Raw genomic sequence first — 22,828 nt, forward strand, 5'->3', positions numbered from 1 at the left:
TACACAGATTTTTATACATGTTATGCTTATGAAAACTGAAGTCACTGTAGAGATATTTTGTCTAAGAAAGTTGCTCAGTTGACTAAAGAGATTCTGATAAACTATGAAAGTAGACCTGACAAGGACTGCTCAAATTCGTATCTCCTGGCTGTGGTAGTTTATGGGGAAGCAAAAATTACAAATGGAGATTTTACAAACTCATTGTCTGTTTTTATGTAGTCTGCTGATTCATGGATCAGGCATTAGGATGGTCCCAGGTCATATTTTGGTCACTTTAATGAAGTTGTGACAAATTATAGTGTGGGAATGTACAACTTATTGGAACATCTGCAATAGTTGTACACACTGAAACTAGAAAACCATTAGATTTGTAGAGAGATTTGGCATATATGTAGTAATATACTTTTAGTTCGATTTCATAATTCATTTTTGATGACTTTTTGAAATACAGTTCCTAATATACCATGAAGAAACCAAGTTTGGATCTTGACAACATGCTTCAAACTGAGTGCAAGTTTAAAATGCCTTGTTCCCCCTGGAGCTGAGAAAGGAAGCATTTCTAGAAACTGCAGTGCAAGAACAATTCATTGTCACCTCTTTACTTCTCCCTCTTGAAGAAGGGACTAACTTTGTGGTCTGCAACATTTATTAATTTAGAAAATTCATATCTTACTTTTCAGCTGAAGAAGCTTGCCAGTTGGCTTATGAGATAGATTACAAATTTATGCAATGTTACAATATAAAATTGGCAGTTATTAACAAAAACAGCAACACTAAACCATGTATATATTTATGGAGTGGGGGAAACTGACAATGATACACGGCTATTGTGGTAATTAAGCTGAAAATTAAGTGAGGAAGTCAGCTGAGGTCTAAAGGACCAGTATTCTAAAATGTTGAAATTGCAACTAAAAAGAACCTCCCCTGTATTTAAGACACATAATCCTCTAGATGAGGGATACGGTATGCAACTACTGTCAATTATTATTGAAAACTTTATGCAAACAGATTAAAGGATGATGATTGCCAAACAGATTTATGAAGAACCATCAGGGTAATTATGGCACTTTATGTCTAGAAACAAGAGACAATTAGTGTGTTACATTGTGAATTTGAGTTGATGTAAGGCCTTCCACTGTTTGCAAGGCCAGTTTTCGAACAGGTAGGATCACTATAAATTGGAGTTGAAGCAAAAACATGTCACTGTGGTCAAAGTATTTATGAGGCATATCGATAATTGCAAGAGGTCCAGGATGCAATAATGCACAGAGTAATGGGTGCCCATAGGTTTACTCATTTAAACCTTTATTGTACAAATTGCACTGGCTCTAGATTTCTTCCAGCTGTGATTCAAAGTGCTAGTTATCACATTTAAAGTCTTACATGGCACAGGACCTGGTTATTTAGACTACCTTAAGAATATATGTCTGTTCCACTAGATCAGATAAGGTGGGCATGCTCCAGATCCCTTGCCTTGAATCTTGTCATCTACTGTGGTGGGACCTCAGAAGCATGTCTTCTGTGGCTTCCCCTTAACTTGTGTAACACCCTGCTACTGGTGATTTGACCTGCACCCACTTCTAGCCTTTTGGAAAACTGTTAAGACCCAAGACCTAGCTTTTTACTGAGGTGTTGGGATTGTATAGGGAACAAGTATGGAATGAGAGCAGACAAACTTGTTGGGGTGTATCCCAACGGAAACAATTACTGCAAAGGGTTTTGGTTTATTGTTTCACTGCTTTTATTGCTTTAACTTTGTTTTATTTATTGATTTTACTATTATTGTGAGCTGCCCAGAGTTGTTTAATATGGGTGGCCACATAAATCTGAGAAACAAACAAACAAAACAATGGAGATACCTTTTCTCTTTTCAGCTCTTCAGCCAGAAGAATATGGTATTTATCTTATTAATTTCAAGGCATGGGAGACTGGAATCTTAAAACATGGTGTTAATTTCTAAAAAGCACTTGAGCTTATGTAAATTCGTAAATCCCTGAGTGATCCTTATCTCTTATCTTAAGAAATGGAAGTAAATCCAATAATAGCAACTGCTGAACTCAAACTTTTGCAAGAATTTTATTCCAGATAGTTAGCAGACCAATTGTTTCAGCATAAAAGCCATATGGAATATTAACAATATGTTAAAGAGACTATAATCAGTCTCTTTATATATAATTTGCAGGATATTTGAGAGAAAAGATGAATATTGGCTGTGCTTCCCTTTTCTTCAAAGGAAGAGGAAGTTGGAGAACGTTGGATAATTTGAATGAGGAAAATAAAGCTGATTTATTTAGTTTCATAAAAGAGCAAATTCATTTGTGAATCACAATTACAATTACTTGAATGGAATGAGATGGGTAGATTGCATAAGAAGGAAGGAGGACTAGGCCCTATCTCCTTCTGCCACCCCAGTTCACAAAAAATACTGATTTCCAATTTCCTGTTCTTATATATTTATTGGTAAGATAGTTTCAATATAATGTCTGTAATCTAGGTACTGGATGAAACAGTCATTACGGTTAATTTTGCCATTATGACTCAATGAAGCCAACTGTTTGTGAATTGCTGGGTACTTATCACTGAGAGAAGATTGAGTTCATGAAGAAGCAGAATTACTTGATACCACTTTTTTTTTCACCCTGTGACTTATTTGAGAAATTTTCTTCCATTGAAGGGCTTAGAGTTGCACAACATCCTGAGTAAATAGGATTTGCTTGTTTGTGACTTATTGGGGGGAACCTGGCTATGAACAACAGCTTAAGACTAGTGAATATAGGCAAATACATTTTTTTAGCCAACCACAAATTTGCATATTGTGTGATTACAGCTTGCATAGCTAGAATTTTCTTCCAAGGACAGATTAAAGATAACCTCCTGATGGGCTGATCTTCATTATATCAGCCCTAGCCAGCATGGCTAGTGACAAGAAATTGTAGGTATTGTAGGAGAAAACATTTAGATAACATTAGATTGCCTGTTGCTGGAGTAGGGATTATGTTGATGAACTACCTCCTGGCTGTTTTATTTATTGCTCAGCTAAATATACAAAGGATTCCATGTCTAACACCATTGTACTCTGAACTACATGGTTTTACGTTACTACTAAAATCCCAGTGCATTGTATTTTAAATATGTTGTCCTACCATTCATATCTGTTATAATCTTGTAATCCTTGTCATCTGAAGATCTGTAGCCCTTTAACTGCCATATTTGAAACCAAAGAGGTAGTGACTAGTTGTTGGAAGAGAGCTTTTTATTGGCAGGTTCCAATTAACGAAGCAGCCTTCCTGAAAATCTTAATCCAATACAAGTTTTTAATATTATTTTCATGGGCTACACACACAGCAAGCATGCTGTTATTTTTTTCTTACAAAAAATACCAGTGGAGGTCCTGTACATGTTTGTTACTCATAAGGAAAACCTGGAACAATAATAAATTACTCTTATCTTTCTTTTGTGAAGAACTGACCAGACCTAGAATCTGCTTAGCATCAGCAATTTGGTTGTGTCCTGAGCTTTCAGATCAGCTTTCTGAGTAAGAGGTCATATTTCATTGAATGAGAAGAAAGTTCAGTAATTATTTTGAGTTATAGTGGAAACAGACACTGTTAATACTATGGGCTTTCACTTTATGTTTAGGATTTTTATAGACAACCTATGTTATTGCTTTGGTCACTTTCTGGAAAAAAGCTGACACAAGTCAAGATAGTTAAAAATCTGATGAAAAAGGCACAGAATAATTCTGAGTTACCTCCTTCAAAAACTGGTGACCACCTATTTGATTTTATATAGAGGTCTGACCAGGGGATGACCATAGTAGATTTGAAGGAGGCAGTGCGAGACAGAGGGGCATGGAAAGTGTTTATCCATGGAGTGGCTGAGGATTGGACATGACTGAATTACTGACAACAATGACGAGAGGTCTGAATGATATAGAAATGATATAGAAAGTTTTCTCATCAAACATGGTTTATATATGAATAAAGGCAGTGGCAATGGCAATGAAAATCTAAATTCTTTGCTAAAACTACATTTGTATAACAAGTAAAATCTCTTCAAATCCTACAACTTACACTTTTCACAAAATTACGTAGATTATGGCTAACCTTGGTACCATGCTGTAGAAACTATCTTCATATTTCCTTGGTCTTCTGAATTTAGACTTAGTGGATGAACCTTTTTTAATATTTCCTGAAAGTGCCGGTAAGGTACTTGGAGAAATCTGAAACATTGCTGAAAAAAATAGATTATTTAATGTTAACATTCAATTCTGTGTAAGTGGTGTGCAGTATTTGTTTGTTTGAATTTATTAGCTGTTGGATCCAAAGTGGGGAAAGGAGACTTTATATCCAGTGTGGGTATTTTTTCCTCATTGTTGGCCATATATTTTTTTTCTGGATTCAGTGGGCTAATGCCTCCTTAAGTAACACCAGCTGCCTGCAATTAGTGCAGGTTCGCGTCCCACCAGGCTCAAGGTTGACTCAGCCTTCCATCCTTCTGAGGTAGGTAAAATGAGGACCCAGATTGTTGGGGGCAATAAGCTGACTTTGTAATAATGCCGCTTGGGGGCCCCCAAAGCCCTAATAAGCAGGCATATACATAGAATGAAGGCTATTGCTAAGCACATTGATTTGTGCTTTAGATTGTAAGCCGCCCTGAGTCTTCGGAGAAGGGTGGGATATAAATGGGATTTTTAAAAAAATGAAATGGCAGTAGGGTGTAGCTATGTGACATCCTATTGCCAATACCTTAACTCAAAATTTTTTCTAAGTCTATGAGTGGAGGTGGGGGGGAAGAAACACTGCTTGAAGGAATAGGTGACAGAGTAAATGATTTCCAAACTGGATCCAAGGCACCTTGCTCTTCTTTTTTTTTTAAAGGAATCTGAATATTCCACACTACTACTAAAGATGGCTTCTGGATTTTCAGGTAGAGTTGTAGCCTCTAGTAATGTTCATAAGCATCCATACTTTTGTAGTTATTTTACTTATTCACACATAGGAATTTTCTGATTAAATTATTAGAATGTTTGTCCAATTATTAATGAAAGTTTATTCTATTTATAAATTGCCTGACTCCAGAATGACTGTGGGTGGCTTACCCTTAAAGTAGGAGAACAGAGAAGCTAAGGAATGAACTACAAAACAACCCAGGGCTCTACAAAACAGATTTTAAAGACTTGTTGAACACCATTAGATAAAGAGCTAAATGGATTCGGGAGACATCATTTCAGGTGGCAAGTGCTCACAACAATGAAAGGAGATTTCCTGATCATGATAGATGGTCTTGCTGGATCAGGGCGACCAAAGTGTACCAATTTTCTCTGATCTTACCAAACAAGCAGGAGATGGATGGTCCATCAAATAGTCTGGCTGTATGCCATAAACGTTGCTGCAAATAGTTCATCAGTTTTACTATGATTTAAACATGTTAATATTTATACATTTAGTAAGCATTTGCTGTAAAGCCTAAGTGTTTGGTGTCTACTTTCTTCCCTGTATGACTTTGAAATATGTCAGCAAGATTGTATGTCATGCATAATCCTTGATAGATTAAGGATTAGCAATAATCTTTTATTTGCAAAAGTTCCAGTGTCAGTTGCATTGGTTGCCCACTTTTCTTGTGAAATATTATTTATTTATTTATTTAATTTGTATACCGCCCTTTTCCCGAAGGACTCAGGGCGGTGAATATTATTGTTAGATTGACCTTATAAGAAATATACTTAAAAGAGAAATACTGAAGTTACTTTGGGGCATGGAATTATGGCATGTCTTCATGCCTGGGATTAGAAAAGACACATTGAAAGCTCTAGTGTACTGTGTCTATGAGGGGGAATATGAATAATATTCATGATTAGACAAAATGTTATCACCCTCAGCTAATTTATGTCATGCTGTTTATGTGCTACTATAAAGAGTTCAAGGATAAATATCTGAATATGTTTTCACTGCATTTTTTTATTGTGTTAAGGAAGATTAGCCTGGGAAATGTTATCATCTGTTGAACTCAGGGTTGAGTAAGGAGTTAAGCCTCTGACTGCTTAATTTACTGTCTGACCAAATTCATTGTCTTTAAGAAGGGAATATTGTTATTCTACAACATGTGTTAAATTTTTAGAATATTTTACCTATCTCTGAAGTCAATGCCAGTTCCATTCTGAACTTCAGTTGTTCAGAATTTACTACGTTCAAAGTAATTTCTCTTAAAAATAGGTCTGGAAATATACATATAGTTTCCTGGTTTCCCATAAGATGAGAGGGAATGCCTAGTGAGAAAGCGATTGATTATATTGTGATGGATTCCAGGCAGGGGGACTAAACAAAAGGTTACATTTAAGGCAAGAAGTGAAAGCAATAAGACTCCCCTCTCCTCCTTGGGCATGGCAGAATCCAGGGGAGGGTGAGATTTGGGTTTTGCACAGAAGAGATAGTTAGAAATGAAAGATAAATGGATTCTGACATCAAAAATGCTGTTTTTAACTATTCACATTTGTTATGAAGGGAAAAATCCATTTCTTTTCATACACGTGAAAAACTAACCAAATTACTTTTCTTAAATCTGTTCAAATTGATCTTAATAAACCTTTTTAAAACATAAAACAACAAGCAAAGTGTGCTGCTTTAGAAGACTTTGTATCCATTGTTCCTAGACTTGTAAACAACCAAGAAACCAATCAAAACCCCCTACATTGGTCCATCTTTTTCCTCATAGACTACTGAATTCTGGAATTTGTCAGATGAACTATCCAAAGAAATCCAGAACTGATGCTGTAACTTGTCTAATACTCTGATCATGGTAAGAGCACATTTTTCCCCAGTATATTGTTCATTAGCATGTTAACGCTATGAGTAGTATGTCAATATTATATATTAGATTGATAGTTTATCTTTCATTAGTTGCTCAAGCAGCTTTTCCTCACCCTGTTTTTCCGTTTGGCAATAATCTTGTGACATAGCTTGAGTTGACAGAGAGTGATTGGCTCAGAATCACTGAATGATTTTTAACTGCTGCTCTCTATTCCTAGTCTAATACCTTACCCATTATAGCTTGCAAATCCCTAGATAGTATCAAAAATAGTTGAACTATGCGTTTTGTTGGTCTTTTTGTTAACAGAGTTGTATTATGTTCACTGGTGGAGAGCATGCATTACACATAAGAAGTATCAGAAATACATTGTAAAACAGAAGAAAAAGATGTAAAAGTTCTGTTAACCTGAAGGATTGGAAAGTCTTAGAAGTAATTGGTTATACTATCAGTGTTGTGTTTGGTGTAACAGTTTTTTGAAATGATATAATAAAACGGGTTTGCCTTATGGTCTTAAATTGTAAGGCAGATTTTTCTAACTTGATACCCACCAGCTATTTTGGGATTATAACTTGGAAACTACTGCCTGGTTGAGAATTTTGAGAATTACAATCCTCACACATTTTAAGCCTTCTGTGTTTGGAAAAGGTGTTCTAAGACAGAGGTCCCCAACCCCTGGTCCATGGACCGGCACCGGGCAATGGCATGCCAGAAACCGGTCTGCGCAAACAAGCAAAGCTCCAAACGCAGGATGCAGGTAGTACATGAAACCACGCCCTCTCCGGTCCGCGGAAAAACCTCTCTCCACAGAACCGGTCCCTGGTGCCCAAAAGATTGAAGACCTGTTCTAAGAGTATGAAAAAATTGTAACACTATATCAATATAGGTAGTTATCTCTGCTACAGAAGTATGTGTGTGTGTGTGAGATAAAGAGTTTTTAAATTGTGATTTAGGTACAAGTACATAACAATGCTTCCAATATTTCTTATTTTAATACCAAATGACATATCTAAGAATACTCAAGAGTGCATCAAATGTTTCAAATTTAAAATATTTCTGGTTTCAATCAGGTTATTCTAATTGTATTGGAAGTGTTTTAACACTGTTTTGACTTCGAAATATGTTTGGAGTTTGAAAGAGGATTGTTTTTAGCTTAGGATACTTCTGAAATGTTTGGAACAGCACAGAACATTTCAGATCCAAACAGAAGGAAGCATTTCAAACATTGAAGAGAGATATTTTAATTCAAATGTTTCAAATTCAAAATGTTTTGTGCTCCAGCCCAAAATACTGTCACACCTTTCAGTAACTCATTCTAAGTATTATCTATTTCAATCGAGCCATTTCTCATGGTGAACATTTCATAAGTTCTGAAATAAAGTTTAATAAAGTCATGAATTAAGGCAATCTTCAATTATTTAAAAGACTAAAATGGCTTCAGATCAAGTTAGGATTAATTCATAGACTAAGAAATCTATTGGTTCCAGATCAGTAGTGGCCAGACATTCTGATTTGCATGTAAAGCATGCTACAGCATTTAACTTAGAAGTAAGTGATGTTGCATTCAGCTGTTATTCACGCAGCATGTAGTGAGTATTAGAAGTTGTTGCACTAGTCCTCAAAGCTAATTTCCCACCCACCAGATTAAGTTTCTCAGTATACATATGGATATTGTCAGAGTCTCCAGAATTCTTGACTGGAAAAGTATATAAAATTTCATGCCATTTATATATTTCTGAATACACCACTCATATCACTACTTCTCTTCTTTATTGTACAAACTTTGGAAAACATTTAGGATTAGGATAATTATAATTTGGTAATGATAAAAGAAGGGCAAGAACACTCCTAAATTCAGGCCAGAAAAATACCATGATTGTGGACTGAAAGGCAGCTACTCTCCCCTCAATAAATTAATTAGAAGGGACTTGAAATGATAATTTCCCCCATCTCTATCTGAAACTTATTGTTTAAAAACTTGTTTCTAAATAGGGCAGGCTTATAACCTGAAAATTATGTATTTCCAAACACAGTCTTGTTCAAAGATATCTGCAAATGTATTTAAGGATTAGATGGCAGTAGCAGAAGTTAATGTGAAAAGTGCACATGGCTCAATCTGTGGTTGCAAAAGTACTGCTTGATTAATAAAAGTTCTATTTTTTCACTAAAGAAATTATTAAATCTCTAATGATTTGACCACATTTCATAACTGAGTTTCAATATTTTATTTAAAAATCCAAACATAGTCAAAGATATTTTCTTTAGCAAATATTTTGCTTATTAATATCACCCATGATATTAGTTCTATGTGTTTTCATCTTTGGTATTACCGTAATTTAATCTTTGGTATTGATATATTATTAATTCAAAATTTGGCCCTCCAGATAGGAAATAGGAATTCTATCAAATAACACTTGTTCATATATAGCTTGGGTGAATTTTGTAGTGGTCTCCCATTTTCCTTTTCCAATATCTGTACATTGTATGAATGACATACAAAATAAAACTGATACATATGTTGCATCTAAACATATTTTTGTATGAAAATTGGTTCCCTATTCCCTAAGACAGTTCTTCTGTCTTATTTTTTGTTGTCAGCCATGCTGATGAAGTGTATCCAATTCCCAACAATCCAGACAACGACAACAAATAAGTTAGTAAGTAAATTAGTGAGCTGGGAATTGGTTATATTGGTATATCGGTAGGGTTTCAATTATAGCTTCCCAAATAATTGCTGCATAAACCAGTTCCCTAATGTGAAGTCCTTCGTCTTTGATACTAACTTAGTTTGGTATGGGAAGCTCTTGAATGCATCTCTAGCATTATCATGTTGTGGTGAGACTAGTGAGAATAACTGAAATTACAATAAAAAAATTTTCATGTACATTTGCAAGCTTTGCAATAAGACAGTATTTGGAATAATAGTAAATTTATATCTTTTCACATCTTAATTATTTTAATTTCAATTTTTCACCTTCAAAGAGATCTTGAATGGTCAGCAAGTCATCTTTAATTACTATGATTAATTATTTTTTGTTTCTGACCTTTTTATTGTACCTTTAGCATTTGCTGCAGTATCTTATACTCTAATTCATTTAATTTATTTAACATTATATGCTATTGGTAGTTTTACTAGTGTTCAAGTATAATAAATGAATCTTAATGTTTTTTTCCCTGAAGGTGACTTACTCTGATCTTTAGATGTCTTCCAGTTATTGGTCTAAATTTATCTCTCTAGTTCCTTTTCTCCCCCTTTTTAATGATCGGAACAGAATTTATTATCCTCAAGTATTCTTTATTTCACTCAGGAAGCTGATGTTATGATAGTTTTATTTTTATTTTGAACAAAATAAATATTTTGTAAATTCTTTTTACTCATAAAAAATAGTCTTTGTCTTTCTAGTATTATTGCTGTAGTTTTAGGTTAATCTTTGTATTGATCTGAGTCTGGAATTGGTTTGGAGGCAAACGGTGCCAAAGGTCACTCAAATAAATATTCTGACTTTAGTGACTTCAGATTTAAAGGCAGAATGTTGCTTCAAAATGTATGACGACTTTCAAATAACACCTACTGTACTGGCAAGTCCTTAATGCAGTTCCATATTTTCCCAAGATCCAATCACAGATATAAGAACTTTATGCTATATGTATATTTATATCTGTGTACATATTGAAGTATTTTTGACTATGAAACTTCATAACCCTACTTGTCTCCGTTTCCAATTCTTGCGTGCCTTTCGTTTTTCAGATTTTCACTAAGCATTTTGTGCAGTTTCATTGCATTTTCCCCCTATTTTACATTTTTACTTCATCAAATTGCTTGTAGTTGTGCTTTTAGTATCTGTCTTTCTAAAAACTCTTGCCCATCTTCAATTCCATTTTTCATTATCTTCTCCATCGTGGAAAATTACTTACCACTACTCTATTAAAGTTTGCATTATTGAAGTCCAAGTTGCACATTCGACTATACTTTCTTAAAATCAAGAATTCCAGAATTAAATGGTTATATTTTTTTTTTACAAAAGTTGCTGGCAGTTTCACTTTTGGGGAAGACTCATGTTTGTTAGGGATAATCTCCCAAAAATGTTTAGGTAATTAAAATGCCCGGTTGTTATCTATTTCATAGCTCTTTGGAAACTCTGCAGTTTCAAAATGGCACTTTTTTATTCTGCAGAATCTCTCATTTTGATATAATTTGAGTAGGTTCTCACATTGTTATTTTAATAAGACAGTTACTAAGCAACAAACTGTGGTTTATAAAACACTCTACTTGGACTTCACAGAAAAAATAAATAAAACCATTGTGGCTTAGTGGTAACTTGATCAAAATTTGCTGGCATGCTGTGGCCCGGTACCAGTCCATGAACCAGGGCACAATGTGGCAAGCAGCCTCAGAGCTGCACAGTTCTGGGGTTGCTTGCTATCTCTCAAGGCAGTGCAAGGCAGCCAAAAGAGCAGAGGTCTCTCTCTCTCTCTCTCTCTCTCTCCCTCTCTCTCTCTCTCTCTCTCTCTCTCTCTCTCTCTCTCTCTCTCTCTGTGTGTGTGTGTGTGTAATAGGCAGTTGGGAGGAGTTGAAGGGGGAGGCAGAACGTTACCTTAGAACAGGGATGGCCAATTTATTTTCCCAAGGGGCCACATGGGAAACTGGGAATGTAAGTCTGTATCTTTAAAAAAAAAGTTATTTTAAAATAGATAACTTTCAAGTTTGGAATACACGAGTGCAAAACGTTTTATTATTCATACTTAGTTGTTTTAGTTTTTTTTGAATTGAGGTCTGTGCTGATGATCAGCTAAAATATACTGCTGCAATCTAGCTTGCTTTTTTTGTGTTTTACCATACCAACTGAGTAGAAAATAACTGCAGTGTGCTTTAAATAAGAATGTAGCAATTTTCTCCTTGCTAGCAATATTAATATGCTTCATTAATGGAATGGCTTTCATGGGCAGATCCACTCTGTGATTGTGAAAAGCCACCAAAACAGTATCTTACAAATCTCAATGTCTATTATGTAATCAGCTTAAATCCAGAATTGATGATCCTTTGGGATTTCTATGGGTAAGACACGATCCCATTTTGTAAGTAAGCATTCATGTGGATGCAAATATAGAAAGTATTTTGGGATATATTAGTGAGCCTGTAAGACCTGACATTCCCAGTGTCCCTCCTTTGTGTGGCCAACTGTCACATTTTTATACATTTATTGTAAAAAATTGAAAAGGTTATTTAAACATGTTCAATTTGTATAGCTTCAACAGAGCCATATTTAGGAGTTCCACCTAATAAAAATGTGTGATTTCACAAATCCAGCAAATGCGTTTAGCTGAACGATCTTATAGAACTCTTTTCAGATCTTCATATGGAAAGGATATCGGGTATTGTCACAACACTAAGGGATGGAGACTAACTTTTATCATCACATAACCTCCATCTCTCAGTGTTGTGGTATTTGTCAGGTTCCAGGTCCCATAGGGCTCTAATAATATCATTTTTAATTAAAAAAAATATAATGAAAAGCTGGCATTTTGTAAAGTATCTCTAGAATAATTCTTTTAAATTTATTTACAAGAATGCTTATGGGTTCTTCATCAGGTACACAGGCATTTTTAGAAAGTAAAATTAGTGGGTATTGGTAATTCAGTCTTTTGGGGGGAAAATCCAGAACAAGCTGAGATGATAAAAGACATCATAGATAATAAAGATAACGGGACAGACTGGTCTCACCAATTTGTCTATTCACTCCCCCCCCTCCTTTTCACATTTTATATGTCCCCAACTCTGGTTTTCTAAATCTCAATCACATTCTGTATTTCTACTTGGTGTTTGAATCAGGACCGTCTAGCATTGTGCTGTGTATATTTGTTGCTGAAATAAAGATGGTTTGTGTGTTTGGCTATCGCAAATTATCTTTTTGGAATGTGATTGTTTTGTCTTCAAATGTGTATTATTTGGAGTTCATCCCTATTTAATATTTTAAGTTTTAATTTAATTTTGTTAAGTTTCTCAATCCAATCAGTATGCGTGTCAAAAAGATCCTTTATATTATTGCTTTTTTTCTTTTATTCCTCCCTTTTTTAATTGAGTGAGATGTTTTGTTTTTAGAACACAAGATAACTGTATTCTTTGTTCTTTCTTAACATGCCTACAAGTTTGTTTGGGTTTTTTTAATTGCAGGATGGATAATTTGTCAAGTAATGCATCTTCCTGTTACATTGTTTCCAAGGTTATGTTAAGATATTTTTTTACTGTGTATTTTTTACTGTGTATTCTTTTTGTCTCATTTCAGAGAATCTTTATATATATGCAGAGGGATTCTGAACCCTTCTCCTGGTTGATCAGCACAATGTCGTGACACTGGAGTTTTGGTGAGCTTCTTTGAACTAAGGGAAGTGATTGAAAGAATGGCAGAAACACTAAGTCCAACTAGTATACTTAAATATTTATTGTGTTAAAGTAGAAGAATATTGAACAAGAATATAATTCTTACTTTTATTGTCACTTCAGCCCAGTGTCTCTAGGAGTTACGCAGAATACAACAACAATTACATTAGAGGGACTTAGTTTTATAGGTAGGAAAGCTGTAAAAGGTAAAGGTAAAGGTTCCCCCGCACATGCGTGCTAGTCGTTTCCGACTCTAGGGGCCGGTTCTCATCTCCGTTTCAAAGCCGAAGAGCCAGCGCTTGTCTCAGGACGTCTCCGTGGTCATGTGGCCGGCATGACTAGATGCCAAAGGCACACGGAACGCTGTTACCTTCCCACCGTAGTGGTCCCTATTTTTCTACTTGCATTTTTACGTGCTTTCGAATTGCTAGGTTGGCAGAAGCTGGGACGAGTAACAGGCGCTCACTCTGTTACGCGGCACTCGGGATTCGACCCGCCAAACTGCCGACCTTCTGATCGACAAGCTCAGCGTCCAAACCCACTGAAATGTGAAATGGTGCCCTATATTATGCTTTGGTTAGCATTTCTAATAATTGTCACTGTTGTCTGCATCATAATCTTTATAACCTGTTTTTGATTTTTGATTGTCTTGTTCCTGAGTGATAACACATTCCAGTGGCAATGTAACAAAGCATATAATAAATATGGGCAGAGCATATCCAGGGAAAAAAACTGTATATGCCCATTTTGACTTGATAATCTTGATACTTTGTGTTCTAAATAATCTTTACTAGTCTAATTAATTATAGGAGAAGGACTGGCAAAGCCAGAGAGAGGAATTAAAAGAGGGCTTAGTTTAGATTTGTTACCTAGCCATAAGCCAATTAAGAACCTTGAATGGCCTTGATCCTTATCTAACTCTAACCAGGTGCTGATCATTAGTTGGGAAGATTCCTGGGCATAGGCTTTTAGAATCAAATCAGTTAATAACGTTCATAGGTGGACCTGACTTTTCATGCCTTACATTGGTGGATATTAATGTATTTTGCCAAATATATTGAGTGAAAGAAATGTGAGAGCATATCTGGCCTTGGAAAAAGAAATAGTCCTCATTGAACAACCACTTGTTCAGTGACTGTTTGAAGTTACAATAGTGGCAAACAAGGAGTTTTACAATAGGCCCTCGTACTTGTAGCCTTTGCAGTATTCCTGTGGTCTTCTGATTGTCATTTGCGATCTTCACTGTTGGCTTTCAACAAGCAAAATCAAATGAAAAGCTGTAGGAGGAGATAGCAAATGACCATCACAAACCTGTAGGATTGCCACAACTGTCATTGTAACTTGATGTGGTCATGTGACTTCTGCTTTACAACCAGATTGCTTAGCTGCTAATCCCACTGACCGTAGTTAAGCAAGTGTTAGCTATCTGTATGTCATTTAATTTAAAGCATTTCTATACACCGAAAATGAGATTGCATATCTTGTACTGTCTTAAACAATAGAAATAAATGGTCCTAACTTACATTTCTTTTCTCATACTGTAATCAACAGCTGAATCCTAATGCTTTACCTACATTCTATATGATGATTCTTTGTCTAATATGGAGGGGATAAGGGATAGGTTTATGAAGAATGATACTCGGAAGCATTAGAAGGAAGAACAATGTGCTGAGAACTACTACAATCATGATATGAAGTTTCTGTGCTGCCTTGTAGTAGTAGTAGTAGTAGTAGTAGTAGTAATAGTAGTAATAATAACAACAACAACAACAACAACAGTGTTACAAAGTATAACAAAATTCAGTATTAATGATTAACGGTCATGAAACAAATATTTATATCTAGCATGTTCTCACAGAGAAGTTTTAAGTTGTTACTTTGATAAGAATGAATCATGCCTCCCTAAATATTATTTAAGATATGTGATTCTTGATTGCATGTACAAACATGCCAAATTGGTATTGGAATAAACTTTTTTTTCTTAAATCATATATTTAATTAATGTTATATTGGGTACAAATATGCACTGTTGGGAGACCTGAAAGAACAAGTTAGGGACAATCATCATGTATGAAGTTGAAAGTGACTTGATGGCACAAAATCATCATCATGTGTGTAGATGTGAGATGTGTAGGTGTGTGTGTATGTATGTAATCTGAAGGGACAAACACCAGTATCTATTTAGTAATTATAATGACAATAATGCAGTAGCAATATCTGTCTCAAAATCTGCTCAAATATTATTATCATGCATAGTGTGTCTAAATTTCTGTGCTAGCTTACAAAATTTGGTGCTGCAACTCTAAACTTGGCAATTTCAGTCAAAACTGTACACATTTGGAACTATAACAGAGAAATTAGTACTATGGTTAAGGCTGGTTTTGATTATTAAGAAGCAATTAGGAAGTGTCCCTACACAGGTTCTCCCTTTCTCTTCCTCTTTTACCATGTAAGTTTTTCTAAAGTAATGAGTACCTCTTTTGAGGTAATATGGTCCAATTTTAAATCTTGTAAACCAGTCTTCCAGATGTGTTGGAACTCCCGTGTCCTGTCTCAGGACACATGCTCACAAACATGCAGAGAATTGCAAACTTTGCTAGGAGGTTTTCAAGTAAACAAAGTGACAAAGGACGTGTGTGCAAATGTGCTTGCGTGCGCGCGCGCACACACAGGAAAAATCAGGTCGCCTGAAGTCCAACAAGCTCTCCTTGAGAGAGAGTCCAAATCCAAAACAGCAGGCACAAGAGTGATTGGGCCAAGTCCAAGAGTCCTAATGTTGTAGCAGAGTCATCAGCCAGTTCAGCTCCAGAATCATGATGGCAGAATTTCAAGTTGAGAGGCCACAGAGCCTGAGTTAATATTGCCAATGGAGAAGTTTGAGCTCACTGTTGTTTTTACAAAACCGGTGTTGCTTATTTGGAAAGGCAAAGTTCCTTTCTTCAGAAGAAACGGGCCATCATCTTTGCACAGCAACACTTGTATTTAGAGAGGCTGCCTGCTCAAGACGCCTCACCTTCTGAGACTAATGGAGCTGGTTAGTGAGTGGTGTAGCCTCCTGTGCCTGCAGCCGCTCAGGTAGCAGTTTGTCTGGCAATGCTGGGACTGGCTGCTCACAGTTAGTACTGAGTCTGAACTGGCCATGGCACCAGGTCCTCTGAATGTGCTTGTTTGGGTTTTGAGAAATTGTAGTTCCAGTACACCAAGAGAGTGTCTGATGCTGACTCAGGAATTCTGGGCGTTGAAGTCCATGAGTCATAAAAGAGCCAAGGTTGCCTACCCCCGGTATAGATAATGCATTTTCCCCCAAAAAACTTACATTTGATTGCGGAGAAACTCTTCCTTCTTTGTTAGATAGGGCACACCTCTTGGTTGCTTTTAAATATATGAGCATGCTACTTCATGACGGAATATGTGATCATATTTGATCCGATTAAAACCTTTCATTTCTCCCTTTCATTTGAAAGAGAAGTGGCCATGTATTGATCTCAAAATAGTTCTAGACTATTTTTTAACTCTTGTCTGCTTTTGACTGGTTTGCGTAGCTTGCCCTGGAGATGAGAGACTTCCTTACAAAAGCAGGAGTCACTCATTTGGAGAATGCTGGATTTGCAAGAGGAAAAGGTCCAGTGCAGCAGAAAAGAGAAGCACGGAGGAGAAAGACAAGTAGGCCAGTGGTGGCACTGAAGAAAGCACGTGGCAGAAAGTGTTTCACAACAGCCAGAAGCAACAGAAGGACTTGACAAGAGCCTGTCAGTGTGTGTAATTGTGTGCTTAGGATTTCTGTCAATGCATTCCAGTAACCCCAAAGTGAGAAATTCCCCATCAGGAAATGCCCAGAGGTAAGAAATATTCATTGACCTTTAGATAGGACATGGTTATGGCTATATGACTGCTAAATAAATATGGATTATTGAATATTTCGATGTATGTTTTATCTACTGAGTACTCTTAAATTTTATTGAGCTCTATGGAACATGGTGAGATCTGTGTTCATTTCTTCTCCGGGGCTTTCTGCTTTTGTTTTGAATTTCACTTGGAGAAAGTTATTCAGGCTTAATACTTGATTTTTGTTTTCGTCTTCATTGAGAATCTTAGCATAATTTTTGCTAGGTACATTTTAGGAGAAGTGATAGGTCTAATCACTCTGCTGGGGAGAGTGGAAGGACAGAATAAATTCCAAGGAAGCATTTATATTTATATTCATAGATATTTGTAAAAGCACAGTCTGTTCACGGCTGAACTTTATTCTAAATTTATTAAAAAGAATAGTAAACCACAAGTAATTTGGTTAGATGATGCCTATTCTGCTAAAGTAACAATCTTTTTTAATGAAAAGTCATGTAGATGTGAGTGCAGAGAACCTTCTCTGTCTTATTCCTGATTCTAATTTCATCATATCTGAGAATTAATTGATATGTTGTATTCAGTGGTGGACTGCATTTTATAATTCCAAAAGTATGAAAACTAAAATTTTAAGAGAACTTAAATGATGTTCCAGATTAATTTCTGTTATCAGGGAAGTTTTCCCCAATTTGGAATATTATCTCTGCAAAACTATTAAATATAGTGGCTATTGGGTGTAGTTTTGAAACAATTTATACATTAGTTCCATGCAGAGTATATAAAGTAAGAAATTTGGACCCAACCTTTTAATTATTACTGTGTGATATATTTGCATCTATCAGTTAAAAAGTAATTTAAGACCAAAATTTTATAATTAATGTGATTTTCTAACCAGAACAATCTTTTTTTCTTCTTCTGACAGTTGAGCTGTTTGAATCCAGAGGGGTGGTTTTGTGAACTTTATGGTGTCTTGTTATTTACTTTGTGCTGATCTTAACGTGAGGCACCTCTTTGTACATAGAAACCATTGTCTTTATTGACAGAAGTCAAAGAGGTACATCCTCATGTGACTGACTGGTTCCTAGGATCTGGGAGGTTGTTATCTTGCTCTCTTCACTAAAGTAATAACGCCTCAAACAACTTAGTAACTCTTTCAAAGCACTTTTTAAAGTAGGAGCTGAACAATAAGCATATAGTGAATTAATTTCTTGGAGTTTCCACACTATATAATAAGACTGAGCTAGAAGCAACTGCTGAGTAAATTGGTTTGTGTATTATTATGCATTGTGTTGTATTGTGTTGTATATTATTCTCTTCATCTTTCCTTGCCAGTAGTCCTAAATCAAAACAGGAGGTGATGGTCCGTCCCCCTACAGTGATGTCCCCATCCGGCAACCCGCAACTGGACTCTAAATTCTCCAATCAGGGTAAACAGGGGGGTTCAACAGGCCAATCCCAGCCTTCTCCATGCGATCCCAAGAGCGGGGCCCATACACCAAAAGTGCTTCCAGGACAAGGAGGAAGCATGGGGTTGAAGAATGGGGCTGGCAATGGGTCAAAAGGGAAAGGAAAGAGAGAAAGGAGCATTTCAGCCGACTCGTTTGAACAGAGAGATGCTGGAACTCCCAGTGACGAATCAGAAATGAAAGGTATGTTAATATGCAAAAGTGCAGAAATATGGATGACTTTTGATTTTGATTGAGAGCTTCTGTAATTGATTCTCTTCATTTGCTTTAACAATGTACTAGCCATGAGCTGTAAAAGCAGAGTAAATTAATAGGAATATGTATTAGAAGGTTGTTTCATAGATAGGATCCTAAAAGTGTGTGTACACACACACACACGACAATTCAACTCTGTAGAACTGTGTGAGCTGGGGAAATTTCTATAATAGCAGCATAAAACCAGTACAGATTCTATAACAGCAGTACAAATAGGCTTGGCCCATTGATAATGTAACAACCATTAATAGTGATATTTTCCTTGGGTGCTGCTAGTTTAATTTTTGTATCTCTGATGAGAATTTCTTTTTAATTTATTTAAGATTGTTCTGCACCCAGAATTATTTGCTGAGATGGGCACTTACTTACTTACTTACATACATATATACATACATACATACACACACACATACATACATACATACATACATACATACATACAAATAGTCCAAAGTCAACAAGTAGACTTGAATCTGGTTCTCTCAAGTCCTACACAGGACATCCTACAATGCACGTTGAGAAGTTGTTTCTATTTTGATGCCTCCAGATTGCATTGCTTTGAACCACTTTGCCTGTTTGAGGCTTGGTACTAACTGTGGTGTACATTGAATCTCCAAGACAAGATATGCATAACTATGTGCAGAGTAAATGGACAAGGTTGAATTATTTGTATGAATATATGGTAAATTTCTAAGTTCTTGGAACACTTGAATTTCACTTTAAATTAACATTTTAGAAAATTTTACCTTCTGTAGGGCTTCTAATTATTTTTTTTCTTAATTGTGTAATGGATGTGAGAATGATCTTGAGGGACAGGGGGAAGAGGTGCTGCCTAGGAAATGATCAAACAAGATAGGGGAGGCCCCGAAGTTGTTTAATACGCAGAAAGAATCTCGGGAAAGGCCCACTTTTAATGAATCAGGTGGTTAAAAGTGAGCAGAGGACATTTCTGATTTCAGACTTGCAGGATTAAGTTAGTGTAGCCTTAGAATAAAATTGAATTAGCTCATCTGGTTATGTTTCCTGTCTGGTTTACCTGGAAGGGCTGACATGTTGTTTATAAATCTTATCTTTGGTTTATTTGAACATTTTAAATTTTGTACCCATTTTCATTATTGAAAGCTGTTTTTAATGATGCGTGCATTAGAATGAGTTGAATTTTTAATATTAATTAATTACAGATGGTCTTCAGCTTACAACCCCAAATGAGCTCAAAATTTCCATTGCTAATCAAGGCAGTTGTTAAGTGAGTTTCGTCCCCTTTTTTTGCCACAGTTGTTAAACAAATCTGCAGTCTTTAAGTGAATTGTGTGGTTGTTCAGTGAATCTGGCTTCCTCCATTGATTTTGCTTGTCGGAAGCCAGCCTGGAATGTTGCAAATGGTAATCATAAGATCCTGGGATAGTGCAACTGTCATATATATACATGCCAGTTGCCAAGCTCCTAAATTTTAATCATGTGACAGTGGACTGCTGCAATGGTCATTGAGTGTGAAAACCAGTCATAAGTCACTTTTTCCAGTGCTGTTGTAATGGTCACTAAACTAATGGTTGTAAGTCAGTGACTGCCTATAATTTGCTTAAGTGCCAGCTAGTCACAAGCATGCTAAGACTATGGAATCACCTTTCCCAAATGGGATTGGTCCATTTCACTTGTGCTGGCAGGGGGGCCTACTGTGGATCCCATTAGCCAAGGAATGTCAACTGTGGGATTCAGGAGAATAGCCTTCTCTACCACAACTCCTGCCCTTTGGAACTCCTTGCTACAGGAGGTAAGATCTGCCTCCTCTTTTAGCCTTCAGGAAAGCCCTTAAAACCTGGCTATGCCGGCTGACATGGGATCCTGAAGGAGAAACTTATTGGCTGGAGGCGGTTGGTACACTAACAGAGAACTCTCTTCTCCAAACCTTCCTTTTTAGTTTGTTTCATTTTTTTGTAGTTTTTTTTATAATTTATAAATGTATTTATAATTGTTATTATATGTTGTTTTATCCTGATGTAAGCAGCTCAGAGTTGCCTGAATTGTGAGATGGGCGGCAAACAGATTTGATAAAAATAAACAAACACAAACAAGCTTTGACACAAATGCCCCGCAGCGTTAGGAACCAGTAAAGGAAAACAGAACTTTATGTTTTGAGGCTGCATTTTCTCCATTGACCTGATTGCTTTATTCTCTTTATTTTGCCACTTTATGAGCCCTGAGACAAGAACCATGTTGTATACTTAATTTTTTGCAGTATTTTATACCCTCCCCACCCTTGCTTTAATAATAGCTGAATATTTTATTTATTTATTTATTTAAATTCCATTTATGTCCCGCCCTTCTCCGAAGACTCAGGGCGGCTTACAAGCTTAGCAGTTTTGATTCCTACACAATATCAGTATTCAGTTTTTAAGTGAGCCAGGAATCTCTTTTGTACTTAGACTTTTTTAAAAAAAAATCCTGTTGATTATAATGTGTGATATTCGTTATATATATTATTTATGTGCAGACTATAAGAAGCTGAAGCAACTGGTATGTTTGCTGAACCATGATGAAACTTTTGTGTGTGTTACCTATCCCAAATGTTTTATGAAATAGTTATTTCTTCAGCTAGATGCCCTACTGCTTGGGATGTTCCCTTGCTTCAAGGCTTCTAATAAGTAACATGAATAAATTCTTTTGTAGATGGAGAACAGTTCCCTCCCCCCAAATTCTGTTTCAATTAAATTAAAAAGTGGACTGTTGAAGAAATTAAAACCTACATTCTACGCTTCAAAACAGAACTCTCTTCACTTGTTTTTCTCTAGACCTTGGTTCTGCTGAACATACAAAATCACAAGATGCGTCGCATACAACACACTCCATGGTTCCTTCAAATAGTTCAGTTCCACGGTCTTCCACACCTTCCCATGGTCAGACTACAACTTCAGAGCCAGGAAGCATACAGAAGACTCCATCCAAAGTGGTCTATGTTTTTTCAACAGACATGGCTAACAAGTAGGTGGATCCATTTTAAAATAATTTTATTAAAAATTAAAATTATAATGGTAAAAAATTAAACTAAAAAATAGAAAAAAATAGAAGCTGCAGAAAAGAAAAAGAAAATAACAGATAATAGAAAAGGAAGAAAAAATAATATGGTAAAGACAAAGAAAAAAATATATAAATAAATTACTTCCCCCTTCGTCCCAACAAATATAAACAATTTTAGTGGCTTATTTTAAAATACAACAAATGATCTCTGTTTCCCATATCCCATCTCTTATCTGTGAACAAATCATTAATATCTTATCATCAAAACCTGATCAGCAAAACATTAAGTGTTACTAGAGATAACATATCTATTTTAACCTTGATCAAGTAAATCGATTTTATATTCCTTTTACTTTCAACAATCTGGATTTCTTTTCATTTTTTGTCCCATTTCACAGCTTTGACAACCCTCCTTTGTAAATTCAATAACAGGAAAATTTCCAAGGTCTTTGTCGTGCCCAATGCCAAATATGGCAGTGAAATCCAGTTGAATTCTATTCTTTATTTGCTTATACCTATTGGACAGAAAGGGACGCAGTGGCTCAGTGGGTTAGGACGCTGAGCTTGTCGATCAGATGGTCGGCAGTTTGGTGGGTCGAATCCCGAGTGCCGTGTAACAGAGTGAGCGCCTGTTACTCGTCCCAGCTTCTGCCAACCTAGCAGTTTGAAAGCACGTAAAAATGCAAGTAGAAAAATAGGGACCACTCCGGTGGGAAGGTAACAGCGTTGCGTGAGCCTTTGGTGTCTAGTCATGTCAGCCACATGACCACGGAGACGTCCTTGGCCAAACGCCGGCTTTGAAACAGAGATGAGCACCGGCCCCTAGAGTTGGAAATGACTAGCACGCATGTGCGGGGGAACCTTTACCTTTACTTTACCTATTGGACAGAAAATTGCTCTAACCTTCTAAACCTATAGCTATATCCTGAGAGATTCTGGAGTGTGAATGCCCTAAACGTCTTCCTCTCCATTCAGCTCAGGACTGCGCAGTCTCTTAATTTGGACTTCTCTCTGGAATGTGCTGCCTCCTCCCTGGGAAACTGTGGTGCTATTGAGATTCTCT

At 36.3% G+C, this 22,828-nt stretch overlaps 1 protein-coding gene across 4 annotated transcripts in view; it reads left to right on the forward strand.

Annotated features, from left to right (window-relative positions):
* The window catches only part of BCL9 (BCL9 transcription coactivator), a 116,635-nt gene that overhangs the window by 69,252 nt on the left and 24,555 nt on the right, over positions 1-22,828 (forward strand). For 2 of the 4 annotated variants that reach the window (XM_083362273.1, XM_083362272.1), the window contains 5 exons: positions 6,715-6,798; positions 13,092-13,170; positions 16,729-17,025; positions 18,362-18,678; positions 21,540-21,729. In XM_083362273.1, the coding sequence (XP_083218399.1) occupies positions 16,973-17,025; positions 18,362-18,678; positions 21,540-21,729 (560 nt within the window). In that variant the 5' untranslated portion in view covers positions 6,715-6,798; positions 13,092-13,170; positions 16,729-16,972. Of the gene's footprint in view, positions 1-6,714; positions 6,799-11,824; positions 11,884-13,091; positions 13,171-16,728; positions 17,026-18,361; positions 18,679-21,539; positions 21,730-22,828 lie in introns of those variants that run through there. The other 2 variants (XM_083362275.1, XM_083362274.1) reach the window with 2 other exon arrangements.

The sequence above is a fragment of the Vipera ursinii genome, assembly GCF_947247035.1.
Source record: "Vipera ursinii genome assembly, chromosome: 4".
Classification (NCBI taxonomy): Eukaryota; Metazoa; Chordata; class Lepidosauria; order Squamata; family Viperidae; genus Vipera; species Vipera ursinii.